This window comes from Topomyia yanbarensis, chromosome 2 (assembly GCF_030247195.1).
Source record: "Topomyia yanbarensis strain Yona2022 chromosome 2, ASM3024719v1, whole genome shotgun sequence".
NCBI lineage: Eukaryota > Metazoa > Arthropoda > Insecta > Diptera > Culicidae > Topomyia > Topomyia yanbarensis.
In genome coordinates this window covers 301197721-301217289 of record NC_080671.1, presented here as the reverse complement: position 1 = coordinate 301217289, position 19569 = coordinate 301197721, and the positions used below count along the sequence as shown (strand labels likewise).

Sequence of the window (19569 nt, the reverse complement as noted above, 5' to 3'; positions counted from 1 at the left end):
TTTTTCTACCGCGTATAGGGTCCCAAAACTATTTTTCCTTAAAACTGTTGGCGTCACGAAACACGAAAAAACTGGTTTAAGAAAGATAGGTGCTTCTTTTGCAGCTGCTCAATATTTACCTTCCGATCTAGTCCAATTGCACGAAAAAGGTAATTGAGGGCAATCTAAATTAGAAAATTTTAGCAGTTTTCAATAATATTCCCAGGCTACGAAAATATTCCAAAATTTCATTTTCGCCATTAACAGAAACTACCCCTGGCAGCACTGCTTCAGCGGAACCCAATCAGATTAATTGTAATAACTTCTGTTCTAATGCTAATATTTATAACTTTTCGTGCTCAAATGAAAGATCTTAGTCACAGTTATTAGCCTTACTTGACGTTGTGTAAACCAAAAGTTATAGTCATATAGAAACATGGTTGTTCATCAACCAGAAGGGCACGAACGGGTTAAAGATGCTATTGGAATTCTGAGCAGGAATCACTTATTGAAGGGGATAATGGGAGAAGAGCAATATTGTTTGTATCAAAGTCCACTGGAACTCAATGCAGGATATTCATCAGAACATTACAACGGATTCCAATGATAATAGGACCATGATTCTATCAGTATCTGGAATACAGCATAATCTTCAGCGGAATTCTATCTTAAGAAAGATTCCACTAGACATTTAAGAAGCTTTTCTTTAGAATCCTGCATCAAAATTCAGAGAAAAAACCGTAGAAATACGGATAAATATTGAATCGAAGTTCTGAAATAGACTCCTTTGGGATGCTAAGAAAACTTCAATCAGAATCTTGAAAAGTATCCAAACAGAATCCTGAGAAGCATGTCATCATTATCCCAAGAGATGCCAGAAATCGACCGAGCAATGTAGGTATAATGACGTTTTATGTGGCCTACTGTAACCAATGTATTACGAGTAAAATGTACTTTTAGTGTAAAATTAAAAAGTTACATATTTGGCAATATTGGCATTAAAAACTTTTCATTTTTTTTGGAATCCCTAAACAAATCTTTAAAAAAAATATCTCACTGATTGATTCTAGTGCAAACAGAAGCAGAGATATAATCCGAAGAAAAACATTTTTTAAACAATTTGTTAAAATTAACCGTTATGTGTCCAACAAAAAACACCTATAACAGACCAACGAGGGTACCCAGGTACCCACAAATTAAAATGCTCATTATAACTATAGCTTCCTTTAGCCGATTTTGACACCTTTAGATATTTTAGATTCAGAAACTCGTCCACTTTTGGATTCTGTAACATTGAACCGGATGAATGGATCTGGTTCTTGGTAATCCGGATTTTCCGGAGTAATGTTCCAGTACTAGGGTATGATGTGTAAATTTAAATAATGCCCTAGCAAAATGAGTATCAAAACTCTTCAAATTGTCTCGGAAGTCTGTTATTTATTGTTACGGGACCCTATGGTAGTTTGAAAAATGGAATTGGAATGGAATGGACATTCACGGCCCTACGGGAACCTGCTCCGGAATGTCCGTTCCGGGGTGAAATCACCAAATGGTTCCAATACCACGAGCTACAGCCTATTGATGCTATGCCAAGAATTTTAATACCCATATTGCAAGTATTCCATTGAAATTCACAAATAGTATCTAAGCACTGGAACATGCTTCCAAAAATCCAGATTCCCGGGAACCGGTTGAAATAACCCGAATCGTTTTTACCAAGACTAAAAGTGGATGAGTTCTTGAATCCAAAACACCCAAAAGCATCAAAATCGGTTGGAAATTACCTCAGTTATTGGCATTTCAGTTTTGGGGGTACCCGGGTATCCACGTCGGCCTGTGACGTAGTAAAAAATTCAGGGGCCCCTCCTCACTCCCTTCTTACTACATCAAAAACATTATTATCCCAAAAGCTTGACTTAGTGAAGTTCTAAGATGTCACAAAGTTTCAATTTCCAGCTACGGATAAAACATCGAAATTTCATTATTTGTAACCTAAAAAGGTATCCGCGTCGGACATATAACGGTTAAGAGTGTTCCCATGGACTGAGGGGCTGTTTAAACGACACAACAATTTAGTTTATTATATATTGGCTCTTAATGAACAATTTCTTCAAAACTGGTTCCAATCCATGAAGGTCGATTCCAAGTTTTATTTTTTAAGTCACTTTGCGCGGAATAACCCATATATAAGCTATTTTTGAGGTAGGTTAAAATTTGAGAGGAGGTTAACCCTAGACCCCCCAATTGCCCGAAAAAATGTTCTATTGACTGCAATGATCGAATTAGCACTATAATAAGACATTATAGTTGAAATTTGATTTTTTTCAAAACACCCGGATAATCGAATCATTTTCCCCGGATAATCGAATCACGGATAATCGAATCCCCGGATAATCGAGTCCGACCTGTATGCACAGAATGTACGGTCACCAGGCTACTGTATACGAAATACACAATAAAAAAAAATTTCAAAGAAATCCATATCAGAGATTGATAAATTCATTGACCACACTTTACATTTGTAGAGTACCTTTGGATTCATTCCAGAATATTTTCCAAAAGTCCATGAGTAAAATGTTTCAATCCTATTTCTTTGCATTGTTATCAAGGATTTCCATGCTTTTTGTGTAAAGCCGGTCTATATGCCACCACGACGGAACGTAAACTATCCAGGCATATAAAAATTAGATAATACCTAAAAGTATTCTTTAATGTTAAGTTCTTTGTGAACATTCAAGCTTTTATTGAGAATTTAGAAACAAATAAAACCGCTATTAGAAATTGTACTGTTCGGAAAATTATTTAAAACGAAAAACTTAAGCATTCCTTTTTTATATGAACTTTTGATTGATTCAATAATGTTTGCATGAATTACTTAACTAAAATAAACAGCTCAACCTCGCTATTCGAAATCACTACAGAAACGTCCACGAGAACGATCAAAGAAAAATGCAAAATGATTTTTTTTTATTTTATTAAAATTTATAATGGCCTTATAAAATATAGAAAGTCGCTCTCGGGAAAACATAGCCAACGTGACTATGATTATAAAAAAAATGAGTTTTCTGATTACAGATTACCCAATTTGCCACAGCTGTACTTAAGCGGGACCCTTGCAGTTTCAACATCAATATCATCCCTGCGTTCGGAGATCGTGAGGGGGTCTTCCGAACTCCCTTCTCAGGCGAGTATTTTGCTGTTTATGACGATCCGCTTCCTGAAAACCTTTTGGTTTCTAGCTTGCCATCGAGTACATTACGTTCGGATAATATGCCGAGACACCTGTTTGGCGTTGACGGTTTGCGGTTATACTACCAAAACGTCAGAGGACTAAGGACGAAAATCGAGGACGTGTACTTGGCTGCAGCTGACGGTGACAACCATATTTATGTTCTGATAGAAACTTGGCTTGATGATCGTATTACATCTGTGCAGCTCTTCGGGATGGTTACACGGTTTATCGTGCGGATCGATGCGATAGCAACAGCATTCACGGTCGCGGCGGAGGAGTTTTGATAGCTGTTTCTTCCGCACTTGTCTCCTGTGAATTTGGTGTGGATAGTTCATCATGCATCGAAGCTGTTTAGACGAAGATTACCACATCGATGAAGTGCTACTTTATTTGCGCTGTTTACATTCCTCCTGAAAAACGTCTTGACTGCAATATTATGCAGCTCCATCTAGACTCTATAGAATGCATTTCTTCTCAGGCAAATGCAAACGATGCGATGGTAGTGCTTGGTGATTTCAACCAACCAGGACGTTATGTGGGTAGCCTCTGTGCGTGGATACGCTTACCCTAGCCCGTCATCCTCGACAACTAATCCTGCCAGCCGTTTACTATTGGACGGGATGGCTTTCCACGGACTAAATCAAGTAAACACGATCTCCAACCACCAATCTCGTTTTCTGGACCTTGTCTTCGTAAATGGGATTGCTCTGCCTGAGTGTTCTGTGAGTGAAGCTTCTAATGTGATCGTTGCTTTGGATAACTATCATCCCGCTTTAGAAATAACAATTTCTACCAGTAGCACCCTGCAATACAAAGAAGCTTTAGTTGCGGATCGTCGTAATTTTCGCAAAACTGATCTAGCTACATTGCGCCGCTCCCTGTTGTTGATCGACTGGAGTGTACTACTTGATCATGTGGATGTAGATGCTGCAGTTGACCTTTACAACCGACTACTGCTTGACTGTGTTGAAATATCCGTGCCTAAATGCCAGGAAGCCTCCATGGTCTAACGCCATGCTTCGGAATCTAAAACGTACTCGTGCCAAAGCTCTTCGAGCGTACACTAATCGACGATGTCCTTTTCTCAAGCGCTTTTTTTGCAATAGCCAGTAATGAGTATCGTAGTTACAATAAACTGCTGTACAAACGATATGTGAACCGCATTCAACAAAACATACGAAGAAATCCGAAAGGCTTTTGGTCTTTCGTTAACACGAAAAGAAAAGAAACTGGCCTCCCATCTAAGATGGTTTACAATGACGAAATAACGACTGCGGCAAAATGCTCACTATTTGCCAGTTACTTCTCGGGTGTTTTCACGACTGATGTGCCATCTGTAATCGAGCTCGAAAATGCGGTTCGTGATGTTCCTGTTGACGCTGTGGACATAGATATATTCACAATTTCAGAACAATCGGTTCTCTCTTCAATTCGGAAAACTAAATCATCGTTTGCTCCAGGACAAAGTGCTGTACCCTCTGCTATACTGAAAAAATGTTCCGATATTTTAGCGATCCCACTGGAACAACTTTTCAATATGTCACTTCAACAGAATAAATTTCTTAATGAATGGAAGTGTTCGGTGATGTTCCCGGTGTTCAAAAAAGGTGACAAATCCAATATCGAAAACTACCCTGGTATTACTTCATTGCGAGTCGAGTCGAAGGTTTTCGAATCGCTCATCAACGAGGCGCTGTTTTCAGCTTGCCGGCACTACATTAGCACTTGTCAGCACGGTTTTTCCCCGGTAGTTCGGTTGAGACGAACCTGATCTCTTTCACGTCCTTCTGCACAGAACAAATGTCCAAACAACTGCAGGTGGACACGATCTACACTGATCTTAAGGCTGCGTTTGACACTGTTAACCATGAAATACTGTTAACGAAGCTTGCTAAACTTGGATGCACCGCCCGATTCTGCCGTTGGCTGCGATCATACCTTATTCACCGTGAAGTTGTTGTCCAAATTGGTGACAATGTATCTGAATCCTTTTCCAACCATTCTGGAGTTCCTCAAGGTAGTACGCTTGGTCAGTTACTGTTTACGCTGTTCGTGAATGATGTGGTTTTCATCTTGATGCGTGGAGGAAAATTGTTACTTCGTCGCTGTTGTGCTATCTTATGACAAACTCCATTTTGGGGTAAATTGAGTTAGATATGCCACATCACTTGTCTAAACAATCTCTACAAAGTGGCGTGTACAGAATTTTGACATTCTGCTTGGTTACTGAGATATAGTGAGAAAAGTGCTGATTTTTTTTTAATTTTTTGCTTCAAATGACTGTGTCTGGGGATTGACTCAAATTATCTTGATGTATAAGATGTTTTTATATGTAAAACTATCTGAGAAACACAATGGCATAATCATTTTCAAAACAAAAATGCTCGAATTGTGAGAAAAATGCAATCTTAGTTTTAAACTGGAAATATAGCATATTTGGCAACACTGTAACCAAAATTAACTATGCAAAATTCCCAAGTGGGAAAATTTTTGGACAAGACCAATTTATTTGTGCATGAGGGCACATGCCTTACATGAAGTATGGTTTTTTTGTTTTAGTGTTTCGGATTCTCCTCGTCAGTAACTAGCACCATCTGGGTGTCCAGTTAGACTATGTATCTGAACTAGTACCCAAATTAGCACTAGTTAGACACTAACTTCCAAAAAGTCACACGTCTTGCGTGAACACTAAACCACTGGCTTATACCGAGTGATGGCTCGATAGTAAGCACAGAGGTTCTGTTTGCCGACAAGGAATATGAACCAAATAAATTGGTCTTGTCCAAAATTTTTCCCACTTGGGAATTTTGCATAATTCCAGGCGTTTGGTAATCATACCAAAAGACAGTTTCGGTTCATATTCCTCGTCGGCAAACAGAACCCCTGTGCTTACTATCGAGATATCACTCGATATAAGCCAGTGGTTTAGTGTTCACGCAAGACGTGTGACTTTTTGGAATTTAGTGTCTAATTAGTGCTAATTTGGGTACTAGTTCAGATACATAGTCTAACTAGACACCCAGATGGTGCTAGTTACTGACGAGGAGAATCCGAAACACTAAAACAAAAAAACCATACTTCATGTAAGGCATGTGCCCTCATGCACAAATAAATTGGTCTTGTCAAAAAATTTTCCCACTTGGGAATTTTGCATAATTCCAGGCGTTTGGTACTCATACCAAAAGACAGTTTCGGTTCATATTCCTCGTCGGCAAACAGAACCTCTGTGCTTACTATCGAGACATCACTCGGTATAAGCCAGTGGTTTAGTGTTCACGCAAGACGTGTGACTTTTTGGAATTTAGTGTCTAACTAGTGCTAATTTGGGTACTAGTTCAGATACATAGTCTAACTGGACACCCAGATGGTGCTAGTTACTGACGAGGAGAATCCGAAACACTAAAACAAAAAAACCATACTTCATGTAAGGCATGTGCCCTCATGCACAAATAAATTGGTCTTGTCCAAAATTTTTCCCACTTGGGAATTTTGCATAATTCCAGGCGTTTGGTACTCATACCAAAAGACAGTTTCGGTTCATATTCCTCGTCGGCAAACAGAACCTCTGTGCTTACTATCGAGACATCACTCGGTATAAGCCAGTGGTTTAGTGTTCACGCAAGACGTGTTACTTTTTGGAATTTAGTGTCTAACTAGTGCTAATTTGGGTACTAGTTCAGATACATAGTCTAACTGGACACCCAGATGGTGCTAGTTACTGACGAGGAGAATCCGAAACACTAAAACAAAAAAAAATAACTATGTTTTCTAGATTCCCTGACTCATTTCCTTCAAAATGCACCTCACCGTTTGTTTATATACCAAATGAAGCCAAAGATATGAATAAAAGTTAATAATTGATGATTTTTTTCTATGGAAAATTTTCCATGCACGAATATGACACGCCTTACAAATTTTGTCATCAATACACACCTATGACACGTGTGAGTGCGACTTTTGTTTACATTTATAGTAAAAACTCACAACATAGTCAACTGATCTTCGAAATATTTGAGATATTAATACAGAATAGATAAAAGCATCAATTGTCTTTGAATTGTTTATTCCATTTATAAGATTCAAGATACTCAATCTCAAACTTTAAAAATCGTTTTTCTCGAAATGTGCAAAATGGCGCTTGTCATAAGATAGCACAACAGCGACGATTTGCTGACGACTTGAAAATATTTCTAGTTATAAAGAAAAAAGACCGATTGCCGTGAGCTACAGTATCTCGTTGATACCTTCTACAGTTGGTGTAAAAGAAACATGATGGTTCTTAGTGTTGCTAAATGCTTTGTTATCAACTTTCATCGAACGAGGAACATGTTTACTTTCAACTTCAACATCGCTGGAACTCAGCTGCAACGCGTTGACCATGTAAAAGATTTGGGCTTCATCCTAGATGAAAGGCTAACGTACACCCATCACTTCTCAGCGATCATTGACAAAGCTAATCGTCTACTAGGTTTCATGTTCAAAATATCCAATGAATTATGGGATCCTTTATGTTTCAAAGCTTTATACTGTTCACTGGTGCGCTCACAGCTGGAACTCGCGAATGTCGTATGGTGTCCCTACCATGCAACTTGGAGCCAAAGAATTGAAGCCGTCCAGCGCAGATTCATACGATATGCGTTACGTCAATTACCTTGGAATGATCCGCTGAACTTGCCACCATATGAAGACCGTTGTCGAGTATTGAGACTACACACCTTAAAAGACCGTAGGCACGCCTCGCAAGCCACTGTCGTATCTAAGCTTCTTCTGGCTGAATATGATGTTCCCGATCTCCTATCCCAAATTAACCTGTACGCACCAACACGTATCCTTCGTCCTCGAACACTGCTACAGACTGAAATGCGCAGCACTAACTACGCTGCCAATAGCCCAATATTAGCAATGGTCCGTCGCTTCAACGATTTTACCGACACCTTCGACTTCGTCATTAGTTTTGCACAGTTTCGGAACCGTTTGTTGTCACTTTAGGTTAATTATGTATAGTTTAGTCATAGTTATAGTTCATTAAGACTCAGTGTCAGATGGACTGAAATTGTTTAAATACAAACACAAATCAATGAAGTTTCAAGGTTGCGAGAGATTTTTCTTGTCTTCAAAGGTGAAATTGAAAAGTCAAACCATGTATCTTCAAAATTTAAAAAAATATATATCCATTGAGTAGATGCTTTACTATTTATTCCCAAAAAAGTGTTCAATTTTAGGCCTCGCGAGTAGAAGACCCCCTTAAGCGTAGCTATGTTATGATATATATTGCCACCGAAGAATTTGGGAGGACATAAAATTCAGCCAGCTGCTGAGACATCAGAGCGCAAGAATTTTTCGCATGTACCATTTTCATACGCGTGTCGCGGTTATCCTAGCAGCGCACGCTCGTTCGGTCGTATAATGCAAACCCATCATGGCGCCGATAATTGCTGCTTTCACAAAATCCATAATTTCAGTTAAATTTACGAGCCTAAGATTCATACCCTTCTTTGATAATTGTCCATCAGGAACATCTTGACATATCGTCGCTGTTGTGCTATCTTATGACAAGCGCCATTTAGCACATTTAGAGAAAAACGATTTTTAAAGTTTGATATTGAATATCTTAAACCTTATAAATGGTATAAACAATTCAAAGAAGACACTTGATGCTTCTATCTATTCTGCATTAATCTCGATGTAAACAAAAGTCGCACTCACACGTGTCATAGGCGTGTATTGATGACAAAATTTATATGACGTGTCATAATCGTGCATGGAAAATTTTCCATAGGGAAAAATCACCAATTTTTAACTTTTATTCATATCTTTGCGTTCATATGGTCTATAAACAATCGGTGAAATGCATTTTGAAGGAAATGAATTAGGGAATCTAGAAAAACTGTTATTTTTGGTTACAGTGTTGCCAAATATCCGTTATTTCCAGTTTAAAACTAAAACTGTGTTTTTCTCACAACTCGTGAAATTTTCTTTTGAAAATGTTTATGCCATTGTGTTCCTCAGATATTTTCACACATAAAAACATCTAAAACTTCAATATAACTTGAGCAAATCCTTAGATACTAGTGATTTGATGCAAAAAAACTCACAATTTCTCATCATGTTTCTCGCTATATCTAGGTAACCAAGTAGAATTTCAAAATTCTGAAAACGCCACTTTGTAGAGATTTTTCAAACAAGTAATGTGGCATATCTAACTCAGTTTACCCCAAAATGGCCTTTGTTCATAAGATAGCACAACAGCGACGATATCTCACAAGCAGAAGATATAGAGATCATCATGATAGCATCGGAGTGCCAATAATTATCCGAAATATCAACCCTGCGATTACAGGCTGGAAACCACTACAATATAGTGTGCAGAGAAACGATGCAACAAATAAAGCTTTATTGTCTGAAATTACATTCAGAGTTAACGTTTCCAATGTAAACAGTTCAGTTTTTCATTAGAAAAATTAGAAAAATTCAATTAATATGGATTTTTATCATTTATACACCAACCTATTCAGAAACGCCTAACTGACATATTGGAAAAAGAGATATTTTCTCTGCAATAAAAATAGTCTTTTGAAAATCGATAAAATTAAAAAGTTCGCGAAAATTGCCATTTGTGAGGCAGATTTCTCAGGCAGAGCCGTCAATAAGAAGCACCTTAGTGGTTCAATCAAACACGAAAAGTCATAAATAGAGGTGACACGTGCCTGCGTGAATCGGTTGCTTTTTTGCCATACGAGCAACAAGTCGTCCGGACGGTATAAGCGGTAAACGCTATAGATTTTCGGCAACGTTGGCATTTGCACACTCTCACACGCTGGCTCAAACACGAAAAGGTATAAATATAGCTGCCGCGAGGCTGTTTCAATCAGTTGTTGTTTTTATGCCAAAGGAACAACGTTATGGCTATATCATTCGGATGGTACAATCGTTCATGTACATGCAATATTTCAAATCGAGCAGAGTGAGGAATGGACGATAAACTTTGCACACAGCAAAGAAACGGATTCATTTTTTACACGGTACAACTGTGTGCGAGTTAATGCCACCACTGCCGAATCCATTGTAGACGCTATGGTGGAATTGACACTGATAAGGCTCAAGAAACCTTTTTTAAGCAGGTGTAAGAATTGAACGCTGGGTAGTATGCGTAGGAAAAATTATCTTCAGCTTTGCCACCGGTTTATCCATATGAAACCCTTTCAAAACTCTAAAAGAAGAACATCAGTCGATTTATTAGATTATCACGATTCAAATAATGCAAAATAGTTAGTGAAAAAACCAGATTAAAACGATTCAAATTATGCAAAATAGTTGGTGGAAAAACAAATTACCAAGCGGAATGGTGCTTTTGAAAAAGTGGCTCTAGTTTTTTCATTACGCAGTTGTGTGGCGTGCCCCAGCACAGCGTGGTAGTGTGACAAAAAATCACAGCCACTTTTTCAAAAGCACCATTCCGCTTGGTAATTTGTTTTTCCACCAACTATTTTGCATAATTTGAATCGCTTTAATCTAATGAATTGACTGATATTCTTCTTTTAGAGTTTTAAAAAGTTTTTATATAGATAAACCGGTGGCAAAGCTGAACACAATTTTCCTACGCATACTACCAAGCGTGCAATTCTTACACATGCTTAAAAAAAGGTTTCATGAACCTTAAACCGCTTAAAACTTGCACCCGTGTCCTTGCTCTGTGAAAAGTTTATCGTGCGCTCTTCACCTAGTACGTATGGCAATGCGATAGGTACGCGTCATGTACACACGATGATTTGGAATGTGGGTGAGAAGGGTGAGTTTGGATTGAGTTCAACACGGCAGGGTGCGACGTGTGTGACTTGCGTTAGGCTAAATAAATTTATTTTTCTGCTTCTTTGTGCGTTGGATATGGATAGGGTTATGAGCATATTGACACACTCCCTTTTCATATTTCGAATATTCGCGCACGGTCGGACTAAACTGGTTTTGCGTCTACTGAAAGACGGATATTTAAAAAGTGATAGTGGAATTGTAACTCAAAAAATCAAATCCCCAGCGGAGGATTTTGATTTATTATTACAAACTGTTTGTTTCGAACTGGTGTACGCTGCCGTTCTGTTTGTTGCTTCTTTCGAAAAATGTTTAGAACTCCTTTATACAAGTTATGTTTTGGTTGAACAATTTTAATTCCACCTGTGGCCGCATAAAGGGCACCTACACTAACATTTCATAGAAGATAGAATATCGAGATGCTCGGAAGAATTATTGCAAAATACCTGTTCTACAACTTTGTGGAAGACTCCTAATTTATATCTCTCTACGTTGAAAAGCTAGTGTTGGCGCCCTCTATGCGGTAACATGTAGAACTAAAATGTTTTAACCAAAACATGACTCGTATTATTTGCTGTAATTCTTCTGAACATGCTATTGAGTTAAACCTAACCATTATTTCACAAAAATGTTTAGTTTATGCGAATCGAGTACTGATAAACAACCATGCACTGCTAGGCCCCATGCACAAACTAACTCAAATATCCCTTCGTTCGAGGGGCAAACACTAAATCTTCAATACGACGCAGTGCCAAAAGTCTTACATAATTTGTTACTTTAAGTACCATAAAGTACATTAAGCATCGCAAAGATTTCAAAAAGTACGTGTCAAATTCACTGTACTTGAATTACTGAAACGATTTTAAGTACAGCACCTTCGTACTTTAAATACGCAAAATATTTTAATTACCATCAACATGTACTTTAAATACTTTAAGTACGTACACATCGATATTAATTACATTAACTACTTTATTAAGTACAACAGCAGAATTTTTTAATTATTTCATTATTTGCTTTAATTATATTCAAAATACGCTGGTATTTTCAAACCAGCTAGTGCTTGCCCCTCGGCTTCGTTATAAGTTCAATAACTTATTTTAACAAAGCCGGATTGACTAGTAGTCTTCGACAAAGTTGTGGACAATTAAAATATTATCTTTCTTATTTTCACTTACAGTGATAGCTAGTGGATTTTCTCCATGTAAATTGTCGAAAAATCTCATACAAACTTCAGGCACGTTGGTCCGGTAGCTTGACTTGTCCGATTTGCTTCAAATTTGGACCAAGCACTCCTGGTGGGACTTTTTTCTTGTCACTCTAATGGGCATCCAAATTATCGTACATTTGTTCATTGTACTAGAGGTAAACAAAAATATACTGCATTAGACTTCAATGAAGTTCATGTGTTGCATGTAATCCCATATTCGGGGTTACTTGCAACAGGTTTTAGTCATCCTGAAAACAATTTTTTAGTCATCCTGAAAACAGGGAATGATACTTTGATTTGATAAGTACCATTTAGTATTCTTCATACTCCCATTAGCGATTGTACATATTGAAAATTATTCTAATGTTTCAGCATTTTTATTTATACCGCTTTGAAGTTGAAAAGTGTTGCAAGTAACCTCGTCTAACGAGACTTTTCTTTGAACTTTTTGGTAGTGGGACAATTATGCGTAGATTTTCAACAATGGGACAAACAGACTTGGTCTTTTTTACGAAGTCTTTAACCCTAGAACGGTGCACTGGGGTAAACATGTATCCACGCCTTCTTTAGAGCCATGTAAAGACAAGAATTCGGCATTTTCTGACCTGGGACCCTAACCAAAATTCAATTTAGAGTTTCTAGTAAGAGTAGGAAAAGGTGGTATAGCCAGTTTGCTTATAGCCTTCGTAGAAGCAGGTGCCAAAGTTGGTGTGGGGTATATTTGTACCCCAGTGCACAGTTGCCGTTAGTGTTTCGTCAGGTTTCGTGCTGTCAGTGGAAATGTGATTCGTGACAATACCAGTTTAAATACTAGTTGCTTTACTACGTAAGTAACAATTAGCATTATATAATCGTTATAAATCATTTATTCAATTAATTTAATTTTGAAGCGGAACAAAAAATCGTTCTCATTTTTGCTGATTTTTATTGTTGTATTGTTTATTTTTTATAGTTTTTCAAAGCAATAGCTCGCAAGTATAATTTGCGCACAATTACTGCTGTAACAGTAACGTTGCGTGTTACCAATGTATTACTGGCCAGATTTTTTTTTTTTCATTTCAATTTCACCCCATTTCGTGGAATTTTCCAAAACCCGATTTTTAAACTATCACTCTTCCAAATAATTGCACTTTTTCAAAAATATCGAAATTCCATTTTTTTGCGTTTCTAGACCATTCTTTCAACTTTTAGAATCATTTGATTTTTTTCAAATAGGTTGAAAATTCGCAAATCTGTAGTAATGTTTATGAAAAAAGTCAAAACCGCGATTTATTCAGTTTTTATTTTGTTCAAACCGATTTATGTATCATTGATTTAATAAATTCCGTATTTTTACTTACACTGCTATTTTCACAATTAAAAAACGAAGAAAATCTCGACAAACATATGATTACGGCTTAAAGCCAACTGTCCAAATTCTCTTTGAAAGGGAATTCCGTACAAACCGTTACTCGCTAAGCACAGTTCATAGCAGTTAATGAAAGAGAAAATTTTTCTCTTTTGTTTACTACCAACATCTGTGATTGGCGAGTATCGGTTTGTCTGGAATTTCCTTTCAAAGAGAATTTTGACAGTTGGCTTTTAGGCCGTAATCATATGTTTGTCGAGAAATGATGTATTATACATTTCCTTTGTTTGCAATTTTGCCTGCGAAAAACGCGTGGGGTATATTTTTACCCCAGTGCAATGTTCTAAGGTGGAAAACGCACGTGCAACGTTCTAGGGTTAAACAAGCTATATGATTTAGACGTGTGTTTCTGAAAATATGCCGGAAAACGAACTGTTTGATGAAAAAAGTGAAAATGTTAGAAAGTAACTTGGGACAATTCTGCGTAGAACGGCAGTATACCCATCTTGGTTCGCTAGAATAATTTTTTTTCGCTGCAATGCGAATAGCGGGGGTGAGCCAGTATCGCGTAATGTCATGTAATCAAGCGTGCTATTAAAAGCCGAGACACGTCAGGAGCAGGAGCACTCTTTAAAATGCTGGAGGCATGAATTAAGCTTATGAAAATCCAGCCTAATAGACGCAAATTTTAAGTTCTGATAAAAGCGTAAAGTTGCGTAAGTTCAACGAATTTAAAGAAAATAGTGCAAAAAACGTGAATTTTAGTGAAATTTTACAAAAATCGTTCAAAACTTTTTACTTGAAGATATAGCGATTAACTATCTTCGACAACTTGTCATAGTTTTGAACGTTCTTAAACTTTGCCGAAGACACCAAAGCTCTAGGATGCAGAATAAAAAAAAACATCGCAACACCACCCACACAACGAAATCCAAACTAATTTACATCATCAAAATAAGTATCTGATAAAATCAAGACACTTTGCTGAACACAGCAACTAAAAAATGCACACCCGAAGCGCTACAGGTTTTGTCTTACTAATTTTCGTTCCTATCCCACTGCGCAATGGCTTCTCATGATTTAATTTTTTGTGGTTCGGCCTTTTGTAATTCGACGTTTTGTGGCTTTCGGCCTTAAATCATTTTGGCCTTTTATGATTCGGTCTTCTATGATTCAACCTTTAGTAGTACACGTCTAGTGATTGGGAATAAGGTCCATTATGTAGCACCAATGAAAAAGGTGAAAACTAATTTTATTCCCCTAAGGAGACATTTGGCTAAAACCACATTTGCGCGTAAGGGCCTCAAAGCCTATACCTAAATTAGTTATCAAATTTGCGTTTCGACATCGTCTCATCAGAATCGGACACCAACATTGTGACAGAACTAAGCTTGCGCCACATTGACGCTAGCTTTTAAAAACAGAGACTCAACTTGTGTTTCTGAGCATACTCCTAGTCAAATGTCCTGGTTCATTTTAAGCTGATAAGAACTAGTGAAATTGAAAAAATTGGTTTGGATTAGCAAGCCAATGCAAGATGCACTAAGTTAGTGTCAGATTCTGAGAAAACGAAGTCAAAACGCAAATTCCGTAACTAATTTAATTATAAGTTATGTGTCCTTTGCGCGCAAATGTGGTTTTACCCAATTTTCTCCTTAGTGGAGTAAATTGGTTTTAACCCAAGTTTTTCTCCTTAGGGGGAAATATAGCATAGTGCATCTCGCATTGGCTTGCTAAGCCAAACCTAATTCTAATTCCCATCAACTTAAAATGAACTTATTTTCTTGTGGGACATCACGCTTGACGGTTTTGCTCAGGAACACAAGTTATGTCTCCTTTTTTTAAGAGCTAGACGGTAACTTAGTCCAGTCACTAAGTTAGTGTCCGATTCTGATGAGACGAAGTCTAAACGTAAATTCCATAACTAATGTACCTAATTAAATAACAAAATGAAAAAATTTGGTCAGCAGGAAAAGTTTCAAAAATTGGACAGAAGACATACCTTGATCAACGAAAAAAAGTTCATTTTTGTAGATATCTTTAAGCTTTTTTATTACCGCAGTACGTAAAAGACTTAACTGTACACCATACGGATCTGAGTTAAATGCTCAGCTACCACGGATTAATTGCGGCTTATTCGGTACTGCTAGGATACAAAATACAATCCGGTCTGGTAAACTACCAGAGAAAACTTTCATTTTAAAACCGAAAACATAAGATTACTTTTATTTCTGACTACAAGTTCCTTACACAAAAGCTGTGAGTCACTAAGTCTCTGAGACAGCCCTTCTAAGGATTATTAACCCTCCGGAAGTCGCGCTTATGGCACACTGAACGAGCAGCCGCTGGTGGCCTAAGACGATTTTCAGAGCAGCGTGCACTCAGTGCACTAGCGCAACTGCCGGAAGGTTAATCGAATAAGTAATAGCATGGATAACAGACGTTTATGCTGGATTCGAAATGTGTGTAAATACTGGCTACTGAAATTCCGAATAAATCAGACGTCTGAAACACGTTTAGCAAACGTTTGTGGGTGGCGCAGTGATTGATGCAATGTAGTTGGAGTGCAGCTGTCAAACACAGCAAACAGTCACGTAGATGGCAATATTCACACATTCCCATAGTTTATCAATTCGAAAGGTTACCCAGATTTTTAAGGAAATTTTTTTCTAGCCTGTCTATTATCAGTGGTAACATTTTTCTTACCTTCCTTCACCCAGCACAGCTGTCATATCCATGAAAGTGTAGCACAGCAAAACGTATTTGATTTCGGTGCTGATGTTCGGAATAAGTAATGCTCTCACCACGTTTTGCACTGAATTTGGTGGATACACACCAGAAGCATTGTTCTCAATCCAAACTTTCCTCAATGATTCAGCTGGAAATTCACGATCAATGAAATTGTCAATGAATAAGTATTTGCAGCTTTGTTCTTCCATGCTCTGCGGGTGGCTCTTTTCGGGTCGCTTATCATGAAGCATAGTCCTTTGTGAAGCGTAATAGGAACGAATAGCTTGATAGGGAAATGGCACCAATAAAAATTCCTCCGACAAATTAACACCATCAATGTTTCCTTCTGGCAACAGCCCCACATTCAACAGCCACTGTACTACTTCTTGATAATCGGCTGCCAATTGTACCGACTTAGCTTGTGAACTGAGATTTTTATAAACTGTGAAATATTGGCATTACAAACTAACTCATTTAAAAAATATAAGGAACTTACTCTTATCTGGAACATATTGCTTGCACTGATCGAAAATTGTGTCGTATAGCTTGGAGAGCTGTCTCAGCTGCCTTGCGCAATGAAGAAGTGTTTTTTGTGTTCCACAATCAATTCTACGCCCAGAAAGGTCGAACAATGGTACACACATAGAGTTGCTTAGATCTTTCAAAGCTTTGGCACGGTTCCAAGCCCAATCGGTTAGAGTAGACAGAGACACTCCCTCTTCTGGATTTTCTCCCAAATGACTTCCATCTGCCCAACTGATAGCGCATTGCTGCAGTAAAGTGTAACAATTATATTCCAATGCGACCGACAGTAAGAATTCTCGCTGGGTGTCCTGCAATGCATCTGAGGATACATTGCAATCAATAAATTGCGGTACCAGTGCAGCGCGTAACATAATTGTATAAATTCTGGTCGGTTCCATTAAGAAATTAGATCCATTCTGCTCGAAGTTCTCCAAAATTTTATTTTGAAGTCCGGTCCAATGGTATCGAGCACAGTTGTCATTATTCAATGCAAGTATATCTATAACAAAATTGGACGATGATTCATTAGATTAATGTTTGGCTGATTACTTACCAAAACTCATAGAATTTGGATAGAAATGTTCTTCTGGTCTGTGAATAGAGCTAAATGGTATTAGAGAATCTGTAACTAGAAAAACATTTGTTGCAGAATCTTTAACATTAAATACAACCGTATGGTTCAGTTCATGCCTCCAGTCGCAATGGAACGGCATTTCAGCTTTGTACCATTGATTTAAATCGAATACCAGAATGTTGGTGGACTTATCCGATGCAATCCAACTCAATACGCACAACGTTAATACTTCCTCCTCTTGGCTCACTGTTTTCATAATAGATTGTATGCCAACGGGAAAGCTTCCTTTGTCGTAAGATGTAATGTTCATGCGAGGACTACATGATATGAACCTTTCGTACACATGTCCATTCGGCTCGACATACTTTTCCTCGTACATTAGTGTATGCATAACTGCAAAAGCACCATCACCTCCGGCGTGAAATGCCCAAATGTAAACGCAGGCCTTTGGATCATCTGTTGGTTCCAGTAGATTCATACTAATAATAGGAGTATCCTCTTGAGGAGGACAAGCGATGTGAATTATATGCAAATCTATAAGATCGTATAGCACCATTTGACCATTGGCATAACCTACAGCAATAGCCATCAACGACGGCAAGTCAAGAATAGTAATAACAGGGTTTTGTTCTTCTACCATCGTTTCCAACTGTAAACCGAAGTAGCTTCCTCGTTGACGAACATGAGAGTGATTGGTTGAAATCTGTTCTTCATCCACAGTAGAAAATTCAATGTGGCATTGATTTCTTTGTAGATTGTTCATCGTTAATCGATGTCCGAATATTGCTACAATGAATGAATCAATTAAAAAAAATAAATCATGTAATGAATTTTAACATACAATCTTCATCATATTTCAAGCAAGCATCTACAAGCAAAACCTTGCCCGATGTTGTCCCTATAGCCAAACATCCATCGAAAGCTGATATTCGACCTCTGATGTAGGTTGCCTTGCTGACGGGTTGTAAGCAAGATAACTGCTCATTGATGTCAATGCGCCCCAAAATACGTGACCCTTCAACAGTTAATACAATAATCATACCCTGGCCGTTTTCGAGTTGAATTCCTACTGCTATCAAGCAGGAACACGATTCTTCCACTTGCATTTCTTCGACATTACAAATTGTGCAATTTTTAGTTCTGTTGGAAAAAACGCATCATAGCTTTAAAAATGCAAATTTACAAAAATATGCTTACTTGACATCACAATCAAAGCTGTAAGACAACTGCTTTTCTCCAGACGTAGTGCAAAAAATTTCCAAACATGACTTTTTAGACCTCCAAGCAAGTGAACCATTCCTAAGAAATCCACCAATAGCTGAAATCAATCAATATTATAAAAACCTTCAAACGTACGTCAACAATAAACATTCTCACTCGGGGTAATCTCAGGGTTTTCTTCCGACGAACACCCATTATTGCATCGTTCTTGCTGGTCTGCAGTAACTCGCACGACGTTTTTTAATTGCAAACAAATCTCGCTTGGCCACATCACGCTTGATACCGATAGCAATAATATTGAAACTCAAATGCTAAGAATATCTGGGAGGGAAAACGGCAAAATTTCATTCGGAACAACACCAGGAAAACACAAAGCATGACAAGCGACTATCACCGGTTTTGCTTATAGTTACTGTATTCATAGTTAGGCGGCGAGATGGGCCAACCCTGGCCTTAGCCTGTCATGGAAATGACAATACAAAGGAAAAAAATGCCGGAGCCAATCGAACAATAACATGCTTTCTTTGGATGTATATGGAAAAAGTATTGTGATTATGGTAATGACACAGATAACAGACGTCCATCTTCAGCATTCAACTTGTGTAAAATCTCTAACGGTGATCGTTTGGCTGCACTTTTGAAAGTCCGTTTGGCTGCAATTTTTGACACTTCTCGACAAACATATGATTACGGCCTAAAAGCCAACTGTCAAAATCCACTTTAAATGGAAATTCCGGACAAACTGTTACACGCCAATCACACATGTTGGTAGTAAACGAAAGAGAAAAGTTTTTTCTTTCATAAACTGTTGTGAACTTTGTTCGAATAGTAACGGTTTGTCTGGAATTTCCATTCACAGTGGATTTTGACAGTTGGCTTTTAGGCCGTCATCATATGTTTGTCGAGACTTCGTCTGTGTATAAAGTGTCTGTAACCATGACGTA

At 37.9% G+C, this 19569-nt stretch overlaps 1 protein-coding gene across 1 annotated transcript in view; it reads right to left on the bottom strand.

Moving 5' to 3' along the window:
- The window catches only part of LOC131683382 (protein ELYS), a 48667-nt gene extending 29555 nt beyond the window's left edge, over nt 1-19112 (bottom strand). Inside the window, exons 1-6 of the mRNA XM_058965304.1 lie at nt 18782-19112; nt 18602-18722; nt 18246-18544; nt 17384-18190; nt 16802-17329; nt 16282-16747 (exon numbers count right to left, since the gene is read on the bottom strand). Coding sequence (XP_058821287.1) covers nt 16282-16747; nt 16802-17329; nt 17384-18190; nt 18246-18544; nt 18602-18722; nt 18782-18896 — 2336 coding nt within the window. The 5' untranslated portion in view covers nt 18897-19112. The remainder of the gene's footprint in view (nt 1-16281; nt 16748-16801; nt 17330-17383; nt 18191-18245; nt 18545-18601; nt 18723-18781) is intronic.
- Nucleotides 19113-19569: the final 457 nt, after the last annotated feature.